Raw genomic sequence first — 20,904 nt, forward strand, 5'->3', positions numbered from 1 at the left:
CTCTCCTTGTGGAACTGCCGTCTCTAGTAAAGTCCTAAAGATAAAGACCTTTTCCTGAATGGGCCTCCAGGGCCCCCTGCCTGATCCTCTTCCATGACCAGTAGCTGCCCGCTGGCCTACTTGTCCTAACAGGATTATGTGAAGTCCAGGCCGTGTCCAGGCCAGGCCGAGGTCAGAGGAGATTGATACTAAGGAGATGATCCGGCCATGCTGAGAGCTGAGGAGCCACGTGAGGAAACAAGCGCTGGGGGAGCCAGTGACCGTCATCCCCAGGAAGACAAGCACGTCTTGTGTGGGCGTGTGGCAGGCGTGCAGTGGCCCTCCCGGGGGAGGCTTGCTGATGTTGCTGGCGTGCAGTCCTGCTCAGAGAAGCCAGCCCTGATCCTGCACCCCGAGATTCCACCCAGGAGGGGCTGGGATGAAGACCTTTGTTCCCAGCACTTTCCAGACACGTTTGTGTTTCCGTATGCTATATTCAGATGACTGTCCAGATGTTTCTACCCTTTCCAGGTATTCCAGCTCTTTCCACAGAGCTGATCCGTGGTCTGAACTCTTACCCTGGGCAGGGGCTCTACCTCTCTAGTACCTCATGCTTCTTCTGGTGATTTCACATGGATGTGTGTGTGTGTATATGAAAGAGATGAAGAAACAGAGAAAGGCCCTGAAGCTGACCTGCGTTCCTTAGGGCATGGGAAATGAGAGGTTAGGGCGTGTAATGAAGAAGAAGAAGAAAGAGGGAAACTTGATTTTCTTGCCAGCCCCTCCAGGCAACAGTCTACAGGTATTCTTGGCACCAGGACTGGGGCCAGGGGAGCCCTTGGAAAAGTTATGTGTTGTTCAGCAGAAGACTGCAGTGCTTGATCAGTGTCCATGGGGCACTAGAGCTGTCTGCATGAGGGAGGCAGTGGAGTACTCACTTTCTGACATCTCAGTTCTGATGGGACCTGCTGAGCAGGCCCACCGGGACAGGATGCTTCAAGGGATCACACGTGCCAGAGTGATGGCTGTGTGGGGTGGAGCCAGGTGCCAGAGGCAGCTGCAGCTGAACCACCCTGATTGTTCAGGAGACAGGTTGAGAGAAGGAAACTCTGGACCTGTTTCTGCTTCTGGACCCGTTCTGGACCCAGGCAGAGTTTGATTCCCAAATCTTCACAGTGTGCCGGTGTTCTGGACTAGAGGATCTTTGGGGTCCATTCTAACTCAGACCCTCTGGAATGCTGGGCCTCAAAGGTGCAGAATTGCTTCCTGGGTGGAACAGCTGCTCTCAGCGAGTGTTGTCAGCTCATCATGGTTGTCATAGCTAACACTTACGTAGTATCTTGTAGCTGCCAGGCGCTGATTTAAGCATGTTCGTATATAAATTCATGTATTCCTTCCACAACTCTGTTAAGATTTTATAGGTGAGGAATCTGAGGTACAGAGGATCACCCTGCTGGATCCACAGCTAGCACTTGGCAGAACTAGGATTCAAACCCAGGCATCTGGCTCCAAAATCGAAGCTAACATAGCAATATTTAATGCAGCAGTTAAAGTACTTTTGTTTATTTTGTCCCTTAGACCCCCATATCAGTGTTCCAAGTGTATCATATTGTTGCTTTTTTAGAGAGGGGATGCTGAGGTGTAGCGAGGGTGCACAGGCTTCCCCAGGCCACCCGGCACTCATGGGCGGAGCCAGCCTGGACCCCAGATAGACCCACGGCTTTGTTCTGCCGCCCGTGCCCTTGTCCTCACCCCACGGCCTGCACAGCTGTGAGGAGGGCCCTCCTGAGCCCCTGCAGCTCAGTCTTGTGCCTCTCAGCTGAAACTATAGCACTTTGCATGTTGCCTGGAACATAGTCATATCGAAAGAGAGCTGCCATCCCCATTTTTCTTTTCTGGCAATCAGGACAGTGCTATTCTGTGCATGATGCTCTGAGGACCACCAGCAGAGCATGAGGCGTGCACAGGGGTCTGGAAGGAGGCTCTGCTTGGGTTCCAGGTGTCTGAGGTCGAAAGGAGTGTGACAGGAGCTTGATGATCCGTCATTTCCCTTTCCCACTGGAGAGGGGAGGCTTATGAACACGGCCACCAGTAGTGCCTCTGGAGCCAGAGCAAAGCTTCTAGTAAATTCATAGACGGTAAACTGCAGACCTTACAGTCTAGTCCAAGGGTTGCAGGAACACCTCCCTAACACCTCCCTGTCATTATTTCCCCATTCCCTGCCCATTTCAGACATCACCAGTGAATCATGGTGCTCTGCAGCCAAGCTTGGAGCAGAATTCTCAATTCAGCACTCAGGCAGCCATCACTTGAGTTCATAAAGGACATAAATACTATTTGTTGCCCCCAAGTCTAACCATGTCATTTTATCAGAAAGGAAATAGGCCTAGAGTGGAAAGTGACTAGCTGAAGGTCATAGCTAGTTAGTGACAGTGTAGGGAATTTAAGGCAGAAGTTTGGGAATTGAGCACTGTGAATAGGCCGAGGAGGACCAGAGTCTGCATGTTGCAACTTCCAGGCCAGACTCTTTCCACCCACTTCAGCTGCTCTGGCTGTCAGCTGACCAGGCTAGCTGAAGGGTGTAGCAGGGACCCTGCAGTCCTGGATGAGACGTGTTTCCTTTCTCATTCACAGCCCGGCCCTCCAAGGACAAGGAGGAGGAGACCTTGATTCAGGAGGCAAAAGCCACGCCTCAGGCCAAAGCAGAGAGCAAACCAGGTGAGACCAGCTGGTTTTCTCCTGCCACCTTCCTGCCTCCTGTCACCCAGGGTCTGGGCGTGCCTTCCGCCCCCTCTGGGCCAGTCAGCTGGAGTGATGAGCTAGCGCTGCCCTGTGCCCGCTGTCGTCCGGCCTACTCCTTCCACTGCGCTCCCTTCCTGACGTGGCTGCAGGCCCAAGGGCCTGTACAGCTCCCTCTGTACTCTCCTCACATAGGGTAGGCAAGGCCTGGAGAGGGGGTTGAACTTCTTTGCTAAATCTTGTCCCAGATGAGAGTCTGCTGGACTCTGTTTCTTCTTCCTGTTGCTTCTACACAAGGACTCTGCTTCTAGGGAATTGGTCTGAGACCAGCAACCCTAGTAATGGAGGGCCATCAGGGGTCTGCTGACACAGAAGTCCAGCATCCGTGTGGCAGCCGGGACAAGGGACTGAGACAGCTCTGCACAGCACCCCAGGCCTGCCTCATCCACCCAGCAGGCAGGTACAGCAGCATTGTTCCCACTCTGTAGACAAGGAAACTGAAGCTCAGAGAGATCAAGTGGCTTGCCCAGAGCCAGGTAGCCAAGAAGTGAGAGGGCGTGTTCCAAACCCAGATCTCCAGACTTTGCGATTCTCTTTCCCGCCATCCTATTCTAAGGCTCCCTGGCTGCTGCCTTGGAAAGCATCGGGCTCCTCTCCACGCAGCTGGTTAGGGGGAAGGGCCAGGCACTGAGGGCTGGGGCTTTGCCCTCTCTCCCAAGCTGTTCATAGTATCCTGGGCCACAGTGCCAGGATGTGAATGCCTGGAAATCCGGGAGAGTGAGGAGAGCTGCTGCCAGCTGTCCTCACGTGCAGATATCTCTGTGGACAGGACGGGAACGACTCACGTCACATCATTTTCCTTCTCCGGTTGATGGGGAGTGCCCCAAACAGACCTTCTGAGACCCTGAAGTGGACAACTCCAATAGCCCTATAGCCAACCATCTCTGCCAACTGCCCTCAGCACCCAGCACACTCTTCTGACCTATCCCATGTTTATCCTTTAAAGAGGAGGAGCCGGCCAAGCTCCCTGAGGTCACGGTCACACCAGCCCCTGCTCCAGACGTCAAGGGAGATCAGGAGGAGGATCCTGGCAGTCAGGTAGGCACAAGCCTCTTCCCAGGTGGCGGAATTTGAGAGGCCCAGGGAAGCACTTGCCACCCAAAAGTCAGTCCTTCCTTGAAGGTCAGAAATGGCTGTTGGAGGTTCCTTCCTTTGGGGTAAGCATTGCCCTTTCTTTGAAGATCGAATACCTTATGCGGCCAGTTAATTCACTGTAATACCTTACTATGAGTGAGATAATATGTATGAGAATATGTTGCCAGCTGTTGCATGCTGTACAAACGTGAGAATAACTGTTGGGGTGTGGGGGGGTTTCTGTTGGCCGCTAGGGTACAGTGAAACCAGGCAGCGTGAAGCACAGTGGAAGGATTGCTGGGCAAAGGCCTTGGGACCTTTGAAGGTGCCTCAGCCTGGCTCGCAGGCTCCCTGAGTTCTGACACTGCTGCCTTTACAGTCTCACAGCCTCTCTTCCACCTTGCTGCAACCAAACTGAACTTCTTGTCTCCATGCTTTTACCTCCAGGCCTTGGTTCACATGGCCTTCTCCCTCCAGAATTCCCCTTTCCCCTACATCTTCATATATCCTAATCTCACCCATTCCTCCAAGCTAGTGTAAATGCCTCTTTTGCCACAAAGCTTCCTTGACCCCGCAGTGTGAATGCCCATGGTGCTCTCTTCCTCTCTTAGGGCCCTTAGCACTGCCTTCCCTGTACTCTGTTTGTGAGTCTCTCTGAGTGCCCCTGCGAGGTGGTGAGCTTCCGGAAGGCAGGATCCGAGTCTGAGTGGTCTCTGTCCCCCCCTGCTCCCCTCCCCTCCCGCCCCAGAAACACAGTGCTGCATGTGCTCAGTGGGGGCTCAGTGACTGACAGGAAGTGTGCGTTTAGTTTACAGATTCCAGCCCTGACATTCTCTTCTACTGGATACCCAGAAGCACTCAATTATATCTCATCCTAAGTCAGCAACTTTGGGTTCAGTGTCTAAGACATCTTCAGTGGCAGCATGAGTGTCCTGAGTAGGCCAGTTACAGCTGGCTTAAGTAAAAGGGATTGAGAGGATACAGAGGTGTCTCCCAGGACCCCAGGTCAGGAAGTGAAACTTGGTCCCACAGTGAGTTGGACCTAGGCCTGGGAAGGCGCCCGTGGCCCTGCTGGCCTCCCTGCATGTCCCGCTCTCCCTCTGTCCTCCGTGTGCAGGCTTTAGCACTCCTGGCAGCTGACTCCATTGCTTCCTTATTAGCACACGGAGACCTAAGTTACTACCCCAGTCCTCCAGTCCACAATGTGATCAACCAGTGACTGGCTCCCTGTTTCAGAAGACAGCGAATCCATTCAAACCGGGGCACAGGTCAGGGGTCAAACCTATGTCTAGTCAACTGTGGCAGGGAGAGTGGGGTGCTTTGACTGCAACGTGGGTGAAGGAGCCACCTGTCAGGGGCTTTTGGGGTTGACAGTTCTCAGAAAAGAGGGTGCTGTTAATTTAAATGACTTGTCATTTTCTCCAGATTAGCTTGGGGATGGGAGGGCAGGAATTATTCATTCTCATCTGAAAGCACAGGCCTCATGGATATTAATATTTGGCTTCTTCTTTGGGTGGTCTGAACCCTGGCTGCATGTTACAATAATTGGGGGAAACTAGGGCCCACTCTCAACCAGTGAAGTCAGGATATCTGGGGTGGGTCCTTGAGTCTTTAAATCCTCGAGGTGATTTTAATATGCAGCAGAGTTTAGAATCACTGAGCACCCCCTGGGGATTGGCAGCGTCATGAAATTTGTTATGGATGATGTACTTCATGAGCACACAGCCCGGGTCATTTACTCAAGGGATTGGATCAGCACATTGTTATAGGTTATTGGGAGCCTAATCTGAAGACCCTAAGAATCAATGGCTTTTAGAGCATGTGGAGTCAGTCCATGGTACCCAAACACATCTACAGATGCACTTATTAGATGTACCTGGCAGCATATAAAAATAGATTCCTGGTTTTCAGTCCTAGAGATTCTACTTCAGTTGGTTCAGTGGGGCAAGGAAATCTGTGTTTCTAATAAGCTACCGGGTTTGGGAACCAAATATCTCATTCAGTCCTGGCATTTGGGGAGCAGGGTAGCTTGATGGTGAAGAGGCTAAGCGTTGGATGGTTCACATTCAAATCCCAGCTTCATTACTGACAAACTGTGTGGACCACAAGCAAGCTTTTAACTACTCTGTACCCTTCTTCATCTGTCAGATGGGTTTAGTTCTATCTGTATGATAAATTAATTGACTCAGGAAACCTACTAAGTGTGAGTTGTTGTTATTATTATACTACTTAGCATGATGCCTGGCACATGAAAACCGTCCATGAATTGGTATCATCATCATTTTACACATATAATATAGCAGTTGAGTTTTAGATGGATTCAGAATGTGATGTAACCACCAAAACATATCATGCCATTTTAGGCAACATTAATGGAAGCATCGTATCTAAAATAAGGGGCATGATAATCCTGTTGGATTCTGTGAGGTGTTATTTTAGAAACCTCCTCATGGGATATAAGCTAACTAGAATGAGTTCATCAAGAAGGGGAGGAGGCTGTAGCATGGGGAACCACAGAAGGACCTGGGAATCTTCAGCCCAGGGAAGAGAGGCTGTCTCTGTGCGGAGAGTGTTCTTTGTGGCTCCAAAAAGCAAACCTATACACAGAGGGTGGAACTTTGGTATAAATTTTGGACTTCAAACCAGTCAGAGTTGTCAGGAACTGCTTTACGTGGTGCGTTCTCCATCCCTACAAATGATCAAAGACAGGACTGGGCAGGAGTGCTGTAAAGGGAATTTTGCTGAATGACTGCACTTGTTTCTTCCTCATACTAAAGCTTTTAGATACATTCTGAGAACAACAACAAAAAAATGGTGGGGAGAAACGGGAAAGGGAACAAACAGACCATCATCTCCCATTAATCTGCTGGTTTTGGATTGCAGGGAGTCGGGGCCGAAGCTGAGAACACAGGTGAAAGGACAGGTGGCGAGGCGGAAGCTCCTGCTGAAGGTGAAAACGGAGAGCGAAGTGGAGGCGACGCTGCATTAGGAGGTGAAAGTGAAGGAAAAGCAGAGAATGAAAGTGAAGGTGACATCCCGGCAGAAAGGAGAGGAGATGATGAAGACGAAGGTGAAATCCAGGCAGAAGGTGGGGAAGTGAAAGGTGATGAAGACGAAGGTGAATTCCAGGCAGGAGAAGGTGGGGAAGTGGAAGGTGATGAAGACGAAGGTGAAATCCAGGCAGGAGAAGGTGGGGAAGTGGAAGGTGATGAAGACGAAGGTGAAATCCAGGCAGGAGAAGGTGGGGAAGTGGAAGGTGATGAAGACGAAGGTGAAATCCAAGCAGGAGAAGGTGGGGAAGTGAAAGATGATGAAGGTGAAATACAGGCAGGAGAAGCTGGGGAAGTGGAAGGAGAAGATGGTGAAGTGGAAGGTGGTGAAGATGAAGGTGAAATCCAGGCAGGAGAAGGTGGTGAAGGTGAAACTGGAGAGCAGGAATTGAATGCTGAAATTCAAGGTGAAGCCAAAGATGACGAGGAAGGTGTGGATGGTGAAGGGGGAGGTGATGGAGGTGACAGTGAAGATGAAGAAGAGGAAGATGAAGAAGAGGAAGACGAAGAAGAGGAAGAGGAGGAAGAGGAGGAGGAAGAGGAGGAAAATGAGCAGCCTTTGTCCCTGGAATGGCCTGAGACCAGGCGGAAGCAAGCCATTTACCTCTTTCTCCTGCCCATTGTGTTCCCGCTGTGGCTGACGGTTCCCGACGTCCGGAGGCTGGTGGGTTTGCCCAGCTGTCCCCAAGTCGCCTATCCTTAGGGAAGCTCTGGGGCCTCTCTGCATGCCCACTCAGAGGAGGGAGGTGATAGGGCAAACCAGCTTGTCGGGGCTCAACCACAGAGGGTCTGGGATGGAACCTGCAGCTCTAGAGGGGACCATGCACCTAAGGGACATTCTGATGGACTTGGGAGGCCCTGGAATGTGTTTGTTTCCACCACCATAAGCAGCGTGAAATAATCTCTCCTTAAATTCTCAGTTTCTTGATTTGAATATGGGAATGATGCCACTGCACACCCTCTGTATTTCATAGCAACAAGACCTAGGGTTATAAATGCTATTTCTACCCTGTATTCCTGTTTATAGGGAAAGGTCTGACTAACGTACTCCACCCAAAGGGGAACCATATTCTGTCTCTGGGTCCAGAGAGGGGCAGAGTGGGGAAAAGTTGAAGTCAAACCAAATAGCTAGATTGGCTGGTCCTAGTGCAAGCAAATAGCTCTCTTCATTTTGTCAGTGCTGAACCCCCCGTCTCATCTCATCTAGAGTGGGCCACTAAGCCCATCCTTTTCTAGGTCCTCACTGGAGACAGAGGTCAGACATCTCCACATCATCTCCATCATTCCTCCCGCAGATCTCCTGGGGCTCTCTCAGAAGCGCCAGAGCCCTTTAGCCTCTGCAACTTATTTCTCTTCCTTTTCAAACTTTCAAACAGGAGGCTAAGAAGTTTTTTGTTATCACCTTCCTGGGATCCATCCTGTGGATAGCCATGTTCTCATACCTCATGGTTTGGTGGGCTCACCAGGTGAGTGTGGGGCAGGAACTAAATCCTGCATCCGTGGGCCAAAAGGACTTTTTTCCTTCTGGGTGAATTTCTGGCGCCCAGGGAATGGCGAGCACCAAGTGAATTTGTAGTTCATGTATTGTTTGTAAAGGCTTAAAAGTAGACTTTATAGTCCAAGGGATGCAGTACTTTTCAAGCAGGGCTCTTCTGTCCTCTGTTCACACTGCCATCTGACAGAAGGCCCTTCTCAACCTGATCCAGCTGACCATTCCTTATTAGCCTTATTCCCTGCTTTCTGTCCTGCCTTGGCCACTTCTCTCCACCTGGTAAGACCGTACACACTTAAGAGCAAGCTCAGTTTTGCCTCCATCCTGGCATTAATTAGTGTTCTTGAGTGTGCATGGCTTTTCTCCTCTACCTGGAATACTGCACTCAGCGCAGTTTTATCACTGTTTACATGCTTTTCTCTTTTCTTCCCAGCTGTTAGTTTTGCATGACCCCTACCTCACTCAGGCCAAGGGAACATTAACTCTGAGCAAGGTGATGGTTTTGCACAAAATAGTGTATGGTTGGTGCTTCAAAGAGTAGGGTCAGTGTTGCACTGTCCATACTTCTGCCTCCAGCCTCTAAAAAGTTCCTGGCACATGGCAGGTGTCTGTGGGTCTGGAAATGGAAACATACATGAACAGGCCTTTGGAGGAGCAGTTCTTCTGGGAAGGTAGAGTTGTTATGGTTGGAATAACAGTAAGTGGTAATCATAGATGGACTTCAGTCAGGTTAGAAAAGAGCATCATCATCCTCTGAAGCCTTGAGCAGAGGCCCTGTTCTTTCTCTCCATGGCCCATCTCCCCAGCTGTTAGTTTTGCATGACCCTACCTCACTCAGGCCAAAGGAACATTAACTCTGAGGAAGGTGATGGTTTTGCACAAAGTAGTATATGGTTGGCACTTCAAAGAGCCTCAGATTTTTCACCTGCTGTTGCCATGGTTTCTCTATTTACCAGGTTGGCGAAACAATAGGGATTTCTGAAGAGATCATGGGTTTGACGATCCTAGCAGCAGGCACATCAATTCCTGACCTCATCACCAGTGTGATTGTCGCTCGGAAAGGCCTGGGTGACATGGCTGTGTCAAGCTCCGTGGGCAGTAACATATTTGATATCACCGTGGGGTGAGTGGCAGACTGGCTTTTCTAAGGCATATCATGGCTGGAAAACACTGTGTTGGCTCTGTCCATTCATTATACATGGAATAAAATGGCGTTTGTTATTAGTTTCCACAAGGTAACAAAGTATCCTCCTTTCATTCATCACAGCCAGAAGGATAATAGAACTAAAATGCTGCCTGAAATCTGACTGGAATTTATGGATAAATTGAAAACTGAAGTCCATTAAATTCCATTACCACATACAGTCAAATGCTTGGCTCACTGACCCCCAAGGTGGTGGAGGTGGGGTTGGAAGGAGCAATGACTTCCTGTCTTACTTCCTGGTACTCCTGCTCCTTTGCATTTGGACTCCTGCCTGCTCAGAGGTTCTAAAAAGCATTTTGTATAAACAAGTAAATGTTGCGTCTTCCTGTAGGGATTTGCCTACTGGCTCCTCTCAGCTCTGTAGCAGCACCACGCCTGTTTTCACTTCCCCAGTCACCTTCAGGATTTGGGTGTGGCTGTGATTTTTTTCATTTGAATTTGTTTGTGTGTGTGTTTGCAGGGTGGAGCAGGTTAAAGGGCTGAGGAGAGCCCGAACCACTAACAAGTGTCAGGAAATGTCCCGAGCTAGGCCTTATCGTAAGGATTTAGAGGTTTAGATTAGTCATACAGAAGCCACAAAGTATGAAGAAAACAACTCAGACCCAGAAAACCTGTTTTAATCTAGGCTTTCCAGTTACTATCTGTGAGTAATGGGTACATAATTTTCATTTCCCTGGACCTGAGTTTTCTATGGCACCCCACTCCAGTACCCCTGCCTGGAAAACCCCATGGACGGAGGAGCCTGATAGGCTACAGTCCATGGGGTCACAGAGTCAGACGACTGAGCGACTTCACTTTCGTTTTCTAACCTTTGACATGAATATTTTGTTTCTTACGTTTGTGTAAAAATGCGTGCTTTGTAAATTGTGCAGTACTGTTGTGTACATGGGGCTGTTATCAACATAAAGAACACTCACACTGTCTCTTCTGTCTTGCAGCCTGCCCCTTCCTTGGATGCTTTTCTCTCTCATCAATGGATTGCAGCCTGTTGCTGTCAGTAGCAATGGCTTGTTCTGTGCAATTGTTTTGCTTTTTCTCATGCTCCTGTTTGTGATCTCGTCAATTGCATTATGCAAGTGGAGAATGAACAAGATCCTGGGCTTCACCATGTTCCTCCTGTACTTTGTATTCCTGATAATCAGTGTGATGCTGGAAGATCGAATCATATCCTGCCCTGTATCTGTCTGAGTCAGAGTCACTATTGCTCAAAATGGACATGGATCAGAAACCCATGCCAGAAGTTACTGCACCTCTCGTCACATTAAAGAAAGAATGAACCTGATCTGGGAGAGGGAAGTGAGTGGCCAAGAACCTCTGATGTGGGTGTGATGGGGGCTGAAGTTTATCCTTGGAAGCACCTGCAGTTCATTGCGGATTAGGACTCTGGAGGGGTGGTGTTCCTACCACCCCTTCACGGAGGCCAAGAAGGGCCTGAGTCAGAGGCTTTTCTAAAATGAGATAACTGGGAGTGAGGGTTGGGACAGGCATCACAGCAGTAAGACAAGCACCCGCGTGACAGTTCCCTGATTATTCCTGAAGGGCTGCTGATCCAAGACAGGCAGGTGTGGTCTCGCCCTCCTGGCCCTTGCCCCCAGCACAGGCTGCAATTTGCTGTCTCCTCTTGTACTGTTCAAAGTGTGTGCTTCTATCAGGGTTGTACTCCTTACAGTTTAGTTACTGGTGAGTTTAAGGGGACGAAATCTATAGATTAAAAAAAGTATAACAAGAATCAGTTACCATTACACATCGTAGTCCAGTAAAATGTGTATCAATGTTTTACAGCTTTTTCAAAGGAGGACATTTGCTCTCATTGTTGGATTTCTGCTTACTTTCTAAAGTAAGCAGCCCAAGAAATTATAATTTGCCGTTCAGTTGGAAGGTGTGGCTATTAGGGGAGGAAAACTATTCTGAGGGCCATTTAAAAATACGTACTTACCCAAGTTTGTGTGGTCTCCATCAGGTGGGCACCTTGAGCAATCAGACATTCTAACAAAGCTGTCCTGGCTGGGCTCCACCCTCTCATATTCTCACCTAACACGGGAGCTGTACCAGTGAGGGAGGAACAAAGTAATTTTTAAAAAGAGTCTAAAGTCAGTATACCCAAATCTGGTTTACAAAGCAAGAGATCCAGTGGGGCAATGCTATTTTTGTATGTCATCTGAGACAGGATTATAAAGCAGGAAGATTGATTTCTTGTGTGGATTACAAGTGGATATTAAGGCGATTACAAAGGAGAAACGCTTAACACAGTGCCAAGATGGAGAGGAAAAAAAGTGTTACTATCTTCAAGGTAGCTAGTGCAAAGGACACCTGTGTTTTTAAAAAATTGTGCGGTTAAACATTTCACGTGGAAGCTGAAATGCTTGTATATTAAATATTGCTGCTTGCTGCCTTTTACTGGCATCAAGTCAAGGGGCACATTAAAAATGAAACAGTGCTATGCCACCGGTTATGAAGCAGGAGGAGCTCAGGTGAACGCAGTTTATGACAGTAAATACGGCTTTAATTACAAACATGAGAGGATTCACCGAAGACTAGAAGATAGCTGGACAGATGCGAAATGGGAAAAAACTGAACATTTTGGTGTTGAAGGGCTGTTTTCAAAGTACTTTAGTCCCTAATCCATCTTCTAAGATGGGCTGGTTAATTTAATTCATGGCCTCACTACTCCCAAGATCCACGTTGTTTGGAAATGGAAATGACTTTTACTAAATTTCAATAAATTGTGAGTCCCAATGATCTTTTATTTTACAAAAATGGATGTGTTCATGGCTCCAGAAAAGACTGATGAATACAGGATCGTATTCAAATTCCACATTCTTAAATTGGTCATCTCACTCCTAACGCTGCCACACTGCCTGGTCTCCATACGCTGTGGCCTAGGAGCGAGACAGGGCAGTGGCCACGGAAGGGAGCTCCCGGTGCCAGCACCCTGGGCCGCAGCCTGGTCTCTGCCCCCAGTCTCAGCCAGCCTCAGGGATGGCTCCTCCTCACAAACAGCCTGGGAGCCGATGATCTTCCCCAGTACAACTGAGTGAGGAGTGATGGACAGTGAAACGTTCTGTAATGAGAAAGTGCTGGACCACCAGTTAATGATTAAAATCAACTAATAATCGAATATCCTTTTCCTGATCAGTTTGCTAAGTTTCTGGCATTTATCTTTGCTGAGAAAGGAAGTTCTGACTTCACACTCTGAAGAAAAGGGTTAAGACATAAAGTGAAAGTTGTGTCTTGATGGATGAGCACCTGGTGAGGAGGAGGAGGAGATTGCAAGGAGATGGAAAACTTGTATAACTTTTAAAAGATCAATTTGTTACACTTGAAATTAAGATTATTGTCATACATTACAAATCGATAATTTATTAAAATTGTACTCATTTAGAGGTTAAGTACCATCTTAAAATGTCAAGATAATGGTTAGATGGTCCTTTCATTTGATGGGTAAAATGAGCTATGTAGCTAGTTATATTCAGCCTGGAAAGTCAGACCTGTCATACATGAGTATCTAAATTGGGAGAAAGTGGCTGAATAGATGATTTCTCCTTCATCCCTGTTGAGGTTGCATTTCCTTGATGGCCCTGGTAACAGGTTTGGGCCATATTTATAAAAATGTAAAACTCCTCCTAATTTAATGGGTAAGATTCTGTATAGTGACAAAAAAAAGGATATATTCCAAATGTTTTAAAATTAGTATATTTTTGAACAGTTACTATACATTTTGAACATTATATTCTCATATAGATCTGAAAATGTTTCTATCAAATTAGAAGCATGGCCTTTTATGATACTATAAAGTATCATAAAAATTCTATATCCCAATTACTGTTTAAAGATTGAGTACCAAAAGAGGCAAGAATTTGAATTTAGTATTTAAGACATAGCTTGGTAGATGCATTTGTAAAACAAGTTGGCCTTATGGCTCACAGAATATCCTTAGCTCTGGCCCCCTTTTTGTAGGAAAGTCCCGCTGCAGATGCAGCTTGCAGTGTACTTTTGGCCTGGTTACCATGAAAAGTATGAGATGAGGATGAGATGAGAGAGGATGAGACGGTTGGATGGCATCACAGACTCCACGGACACAAGTTTGAGCAAGCTCTGGGAGTTGGTGATGGACAGGCGAGCCTGGCGTGCTGCAGTCTATGGGGTCACAAAGAGTCAGACACGACTGAGCGACTGAACTGAACTGACCATGAAAAGTACAAAGAGAGGGCCCATGATCAGGGTTGCCCATCCCTGTGGAGTCACTAGAGCCAAGCAGGACACCCTGGCCTAAGGCTGTCCTCAGGGCCTTCTGGGATGAGCCGGTCAATATGGAGAATTTCATTTACAGAAAATTCCATCAGTTGCTCCAGTGGTTTTATCACAGTACTGTGTTTGAAGAGAAAATCTTTAAATGCAAAAGGAAAGAGCCATCCAAATGAATAGCAACTGTGGAAAGGCTACAGTAACTTTATCTGAAAAGTCTGTTACCATCTCACACATGCACATGGACTTTTTGAGTCAGACAGAAATTGCCATATTAATTTGTGCAATACTAACTTTGTAAATAATAATTAAGCCGGCAAATGTACTTACTCTTCAGAGAAAGAAGGTAGTATGAAGGGGTAAGAAGATACCAAGCACTGAGGATATTAAGGTAAACTGACCTGCAGGCACCAGAGAATTCAATTCTGAAATAAAACTTAGACATATCTTAACAGGAAGGGCAGAGCATGCTAAGACTAGCACAAAGGCAGACCAAGGACCTCAACGAGGCAGCCTTTCCCTTCCTGCTCAGTGATACAGTGCCTAACAGCAGCTTCCAAGTTCCAGTGAGAGAAAAATAAAGCTGGGCTACTGCACATTATCACACAACTGGTTACTTTCTTACCATGTACTTACAAAATATGTAGAAGTACAATATAACTTATATATGTAGCACTGGCTAGTTGCACTAAAGTATCATTAATCACCAGCATAAAAGAAAAAAGCTTATCACTTAAAATTCTGAACCAGCATTTTCAGGGGCTGTTTCTCCACGTACAAAAATGGAAAGATTTTATTAGAAAACCTTATAATAAATAAGCTAGTGGCTTTAGGATTTTAAAGCAAAAAATCTCCCCCCTCCGCCCCGCAATTAGAAAAAAAATCAGAATACTGTATAACTCCCTTTCAAGAGGAAAAAACTGAATATTCAAATATGATATACAAATGTGTGACATTCAAAACACAATGGAAGGAAGTAGTAAGTAGTAAACAAGTTATACCAGGACACGGCATGATTTATTTTCAACTAGTAAACATATAAACAAAACTAGGAGAAAATAAAAGATAATGTAGTAAAAGGGTATTTCTTTCCAACGTGATTGACCATAATTCTCTACAATGTATGGTCAACAGAGAGAAAACTGAAGAAATGTTTGTATGGAGTTATTTTAAAGGATAATCTACATATTTTCTTTTGATCAGGATTTACCACTTTCTATTCATGTTTTAGGTTTTGAGAGAGTAAATCTGTACAAATAATATTCCCTGGGGATTAAAAACGGGGGGAATAGAACCCAACCAAAAGCAGAAACAAAACTTGGTGTCGGGGGTGGGGGTGGGGGGGAATTACATTCACTTTTCCAGATGAGTCTGAATCATCAAGAATGGGCTTTACCTTACTTTTTTTGGTTAGATATTTGAAATCAATAAACTGCTATTCATATATATATTGCTTGTGTTAAAGACAAGGTAATCAATAGTGAAAACTGTTCTTATACAAAACAAAACAGTAACAGCAAAACAGACTAGAACCCTAGAATTCTGTTTGGATGGATGCTTGTCACCAATGCCAAAAGCCTCACCTATCAAATGTTTCTCTCATTGAATAATTTTCAAATGATTATGATTCTGAGACCGTAAGACTGAATTAGATTGTGAGTGTGGACCTAAATAGTAAAGAAGGATAAGACAAGAGTGATATTTACAAAGGAGAAGCAGATACATGTGCATAGCACCAGATTTTTCAAGTAAGCAAGTTCAGCCCCAAACTAACTGAAGTAAATTTTACATTTTTAAGTTTTCCCCATTATTTCCCAGAGTAGAAAGCTGTGAAATGTTTCAGCTTGGTGTTATTCACCAATGGGGTTTACACAAAAGTGTTTTTTCTACAGCTGAATGGTTCTGAGTCTCAGGATTGTAAGATATCTCCAAGTCCGAATGTTCTGAACCCTACCGGCTTTGACACATCTAATTTAGGACCATTCATTTTTTCCTTCTTTGACATTGGCTAGAGAATTCCTTCATTATGACAATGTACAAACACATACTACATGAACATTAAAATATATAATTCTAACAGCTAAAGGATACCTTTTTTTAATCAGAAATTATTGAAAGAAAGTGATCTTAGAAATGATGGGACTACAAGAATTTTTTACGATTCTATTTAATACCCATGGTACTTAAACATTCAATTTACTGTCTTATTTCTGGATATTTTAGATTTAGATTTCATAAACCAGATTCAGAAGGCTTATTAAAAAAGCCAAGTTCCTCAATATGGGAAATTCTATCTGGCTGTCCTTTTAGTGAGTTATTATTTTTCTACCTTTGAAAAAATATTTTGAATATTTATATATAATATATATAAACAATACTCCAGTAGGTCATATTCCAGATAAATATACTATAATTTGCACCATACCCAATATTTTAGATATTAAAATAAAGGTAAAATTTGGGATAAACTGACATATTCCCCAACATAAATGTTCATGTAGAATATTAAAATTTAAATTGATATTTGGCTGTGTAAGCTATTTCCCCTATGTATGGTATGCATCTAGTAGCAGTAGAGAAAATTCTGGAACCATGGTATACTGAACCTGATTTTGCAGAAGCAGACTTAGAACCTCTCTGGCTTTCCTCCCACAAGGCTCAGTGAGTCCGTCTGGGCGATGCGCGCCCTGCCATGCCTCACCCACTGCAGTCAGGCTCAGGAGTTCTAACGTGCGATCCTGGGACAACACTGACGTTAGCACTGACATTTTGGAATCATTCTTCCAAGTAATAAAAAAAATATAGATATACATATAGAGATCTGCAGCTGCACTAATTACTTCACATAGCAGCAGACAAGGAAAATAAGCACTTAACTGCCTTGCTTCATAAGTTTAAGTTCATTTTGTTTGCTATATTAAGTTTAAAAATTAAAAAAATATCAACTTACTATAAACAATTTAAAATACGTATAATACAACTTCATGGTCAAAACATTTGAGCAGTCTATGAAAACAGGAGATACTCTGATCTTACATTTGTTTATGTTCCATACATGATTTTTCAATGTGCCTCTTCCAAGAGAATCCATTAAACAGCTGTCTTATTTTATGGGGACTAATTTTGTTTAGGGATTTTTTTTTTTTTTATCACAAAAGTACTTAATTGTTACTGGAGAAGAAGAAGAAAAGAAATGAGACATAAAGTGGCTCTCTCCCACTTGTCACTATTTTCTTCTTAAGACACTCTGTACATAAGCTATCTGAACCTCCTGAAACATCTTACAAATGTGTTTTCAAAAATCAAAGAAAAAAGTTTAGAGTCTAAAAGTGTTGTTTTATACACTGACTATACAATACATATTGAAAGTATACACACATATCTTAAAGATAAGGTTCTCCAAAGGTCTTCCGGCATTCCATCACCCCTGTGCTTGGCGGCCTGTCGCAGTTGTGGGTGCTCTTGACTTGACTGGGTGTGAGACGATCATATGCCATCTTATATTCTTTATCAAATGCATCTGTAAAAAGTCACCAAGAAAGGCACACAGAAATTTATATTTGATATTATCAGCAATCAAGTTTTGGTAATACTACAGAACCACAAAATTAGGAGCCAAGAAGGAATGTCTAGGTCATTTCTGCCAACTAAGGGACCACAGAATTTCAGAGCTGGAACGGGGAACCTAAGAGTCCACAGCACTTTTTTTTTTTTTTTAAGTTGACAGTTTTGGAGTTAGGTTGCACAGACCAGTGAAATGTAAAGTACTAAGACATCAACTGTTTAAAATTCTTCTTTCCCAACGTAAAAAAATGTGGTGAAATACATATAAAGTTTAGCATCCTAACCATTTCTGGGTGCCCAGTCTGTGGTATTACATACATTCATAACGTGCAATCATCGCCATCCATTTCCATACCTCTCTTCATCTTGTGAAACTGAAATCTATGCCCTTTAAACCAGCCGTCCCCAACCTTTTTGGCACCAGGGACCGGTTTCGTGGAAGACAATTTCTCCACGAACTGGAGTGAGGGATGGTTTCGGGGTGACTCAAGCATATTACAGGTATTGTGCACTTTATTATTATTACATCGGCCTCACCTCAGATCATCAGACATTCAATCTTGGAGGTTGGGGACCCCTGCATTAAATAATAATACCCTTTTCCTCTCCCCCCAGCTCCTGTCAACTACCATTCTACTTCTGTCTCTATGATTTTGACTTCTTTAAGTTCTTAAGTACTTCTTAAGTTGAATCATACAGCATTTGTATTTTTATGACTGGCATATTCCACTTAATGTCTTCAAGTTTCACTTATGTTGTAGCATGTCAGAATTTCCTTATTATTCTTAAGGCTGAATAATAATTCACTATGTATATATCCCATTCTGCTTATCTACTCATCCTTCAATGGATACTTGGGTTGTTGCTTCCACATTTCAGCTATTTTGAATAAAACTGCTATAAACACGTGAGTACTAATATATCTTTGAGACCCTGCCTTCAATTCTTCAGGGTATATACCCAGAAATGAAACTGTTGGATAATGTGGAAATTCTGTATTTAATTTTTTAAGGAAAATGCCATACTGTTTTCGACAGCAGCTGTACCATTTTATATCACAATTAACAATGCACAAGTGTTCCAATTTTTCCATATTCTTACAAACACTTGTTTTTCTGGGGTTTTTGACAGTAGCTATTCTATCTAATGGTGTGAGATGGTATCTCATTGTAGTTTTGATTTGCATTTCCTTATCAGTGATGTTAAGCATCTTTGCCATCCATGTATCTTCTTTGGATAAATGTCTATTCAAGCTCTTTGCCCATTTTGCAATGGCTTGTTTTTTTGTGGTTGAGTTTTAGGAATTCTTTACATATTCTTGATATTAATCTCTTCTCAGATATATGATTTGTAAGTATTTTCCCCCCATCCTATGGGATGTCTTTTTACACAGTTGATACCACTTTTGATGCACAGAAATCTTTAGTTTTCACAATGCCCTATTTGTCTGACCTTTTGTTGCCTGTGCCTTGGGTGTCATATCCAAGAAATCTGACAAATCTATGTCATGAAGCTTTTGTCGTATGCTTTCTTCTGATTGTTTTAGGACTCACATTTAGATATTCAATCCTTTTTGAGTTAATTTTTGTATAAGGGTCCAAACTGATTCTTTTGCAAGTGGATATCCTGTTTTTCCAGAACAATTTATTGAAAAGAGTCATTTTCCCACAGAAGTGTCTTGGCATTCTTGTCAAAAATCATCTTTACCATAAATGTGAGGGTTTATTTCTGAGCTTTCTATCCTATCCCATTTGCCTATGTATCTGTCTTTATCCTGGTACCACTGTTTTGATTACTGCAGCTTTGCTGTAAGTTTTGGAATCAGTTAGTGTGAATCCTCCAGATTTGTTCTTTTTCAAGACTGTTTTGGCTATTTGGGATGCCTTGAGATTCCATAAATTTTAGGATGGGTTTTGCTATTTCTGTAAAAAATACTACTGGTGACTGTATTAAATCTGTAGACTGCTTTAGTAGTACTGATATATTAAGAATATTAGTCTTCTAATTTATGAACATGGGGTGGGTTTCCATTCATATATGTGAGTTTTAATTTGAGAAATGTTTGTAATTTTCATGGTACAAGTCTTTCACAACTTCCTAAGCATTTTATTCTTTTTGATGCTACTGTAAATGGACTGCTCTCTTAATTTTATTTTTGTATTATTCATTGCTATAGAAATTAAGCTAATTTTTGTATTTTGATCTTATATCCTATAAACTTGCTGAATTTATTTTTTATTAACTCTAATACTTTGGGGGTTTTGTTTTGTTCTGTTTCAATCTGGTTTGGAATCTCTAGGGTTTTCTATATACAAGATCATGTCACCTATAAACGTAGTTTAACTTCCTTGTTCCAATCTGGATGCCTCTTATTTCTTTTTCTTGCCTGGCTGTTCCAGCTACAGTGTTGAAGTGTGGAAGCGGGCATCCTTTTCTTGTTCCAGATCTTAAAGGGAAGACTGTTTTTTATCATTGAATATGGTGTTAACTCTGGGTTTTTCATAAATGCCCTTTATCAGGTTGAAGATATTCCCTTCTGTTTCTAGCTTTTCTAGTTTGTTGAATTCTGTCAAATGTTTTTTTCTGTGTCTACTGAGATACCATGTGGTTCTGTCTGTATTCTATTAATATGGTATTACATTAATGTAGTTTTTTTTTTTTTATTCTGAACCAACACTGCATCCTTGGGATATATCCCTCTTTGTCATGGCATACGATCCTTTCTATACATTGCTGGATTTGGTTTACTAGTATTTTGTTGAGAATTTCTGTATCTATATTAATAAGGGATATTGTTCTTCAGTTTTTTTTTTTTTTTCCCTTGTGACATCTTTGTCTGGGCTTGGTTCAGTTCAGTTCAGTTCAGTTCAGTCGCTCAGTCGTGTCCGACTCTTTGCAACCCCCATGGACTGCAGCAATGCCAGGCTTCCCTGTCCATCACCAACTCCCAGAGCTTGCTCAAACTCGTGTCCATCAAGTCAGTGATGCTATCCAACTATCTCATCTTCTGTTGTCCCCTTCTCCTCCTGCCTGCAATCTTTCTCAGCATCAGGGTCTTTTCCAATGAGTCAGTTCTTTGCATCAGGTGGGTAAAGTATTGGAGCTTCAGCATAAGCCCTTCCAATGAATACTCAGGACTGATTTCCTTAAGGATTGACTGGTTGGACTTCCTTGCAGTCCAAGGGACTCTCAAGAGTCTTCTCCAACACCACGGTTCAAAAGCATCATTCTTTGGTGCTGAGCTTTCTTTATGGTCCAACTCTTACATCCATCCATGACTAGTGGAAAAACCATAGCTTTGACTAGATGGACCTGCGTTGGCTAAGTAACGTCTCTGCTTTTTAATATGCTGTCTTATGTTGGTCATAGCTTTTCTTCCAAGGAGCAAGTGTCTTTTAATTTCATGGCTGCTGTCACCATCTGCAGTGATTTTGGCCTAATGCATAGAATGAGTTAGGAAGCACTTCTTTTTCTTCTACTTTTTTTGTCAGAGTTTA

The 20,904-nt window shown here is 43.9% G+C and overlaps 2 protein-coding genes across 5 annotated transcripts in view; one reads left to right on the forward strand and one right to left on the reverse strand.

The window, feature by feature from the left end:
- SLC24A1 (solute carrier family 24 member 1) overlaps window positions 1–13,944 on the forward strand; it is a 29,692-nt gene extending 15,748 nt beyond the window's left edge. The window contains exons 4-9 of the mRNA XM_070377307.1: window positions 2,614–2,697; window positions 3,725–3,816; window positions 6,736–7,566; window positions 8,279–8,368; window positions 9,351–9,517; window positions 10,537–13,944. Of these exons, the coding sequence (XP_070233408.1) occupies window positions 2,614–2,697; window positions 3,725–3,816; window positions 6,736–7,566; window positions 8,279–8,368; window positions 9,351–9,517; window positions 10,537–10,786 (1,514 nt within the window). The 3' untranslated portion in view covers window positions 10,787–13,944. The remainder of the gene's footprint in view (window positions 1–2,613; window positions 2,698–3,724; window positions 3,817–6,735; window positions 7,567–8,278; window positions 8,369–9,350; window positions 9,518–10,536) is intronic.
- Window positions 13,945–15,185: 1,241 nt separating this feature from the next.
- Window positions 15,186–20,904, reverse strand: part of DENND4A (DENN domain containing 4A) — a 126,732-nt gene continuing 121,013 nt past the window's right edge. For all 4 annotated transcript variants that reach the window (XM_070377303.1, XM_070377306.1, XM_070377302.1 and 1 more), the window contains one exon: window positions 15,186–17,363. In XM_070377303.1, the coding sequence (XP_070233404.1) occupies window positions 17,227–17,363 (137 nt within the window). In that variant the 3' untranslated portion in view covers window positions 15,186–17,226. The remainder of the gene's footprint in view (window positions 17,364–20,904) is intronic.

Source organism: Bos mutus, chromosome 10 (genome assembly GCF_027580195.1).
Source record: "Bos mutus isolate GX-2022 chromosome 10, NWIPB_WYAK_1.1, whole genome shotgun sequence".
Classification (NCBI taxonomy): Eukaryota; Metazoa; Chordata; class Mammalia; order Artiodactyla; family Bovidae; genus Bos; species Bos mutus.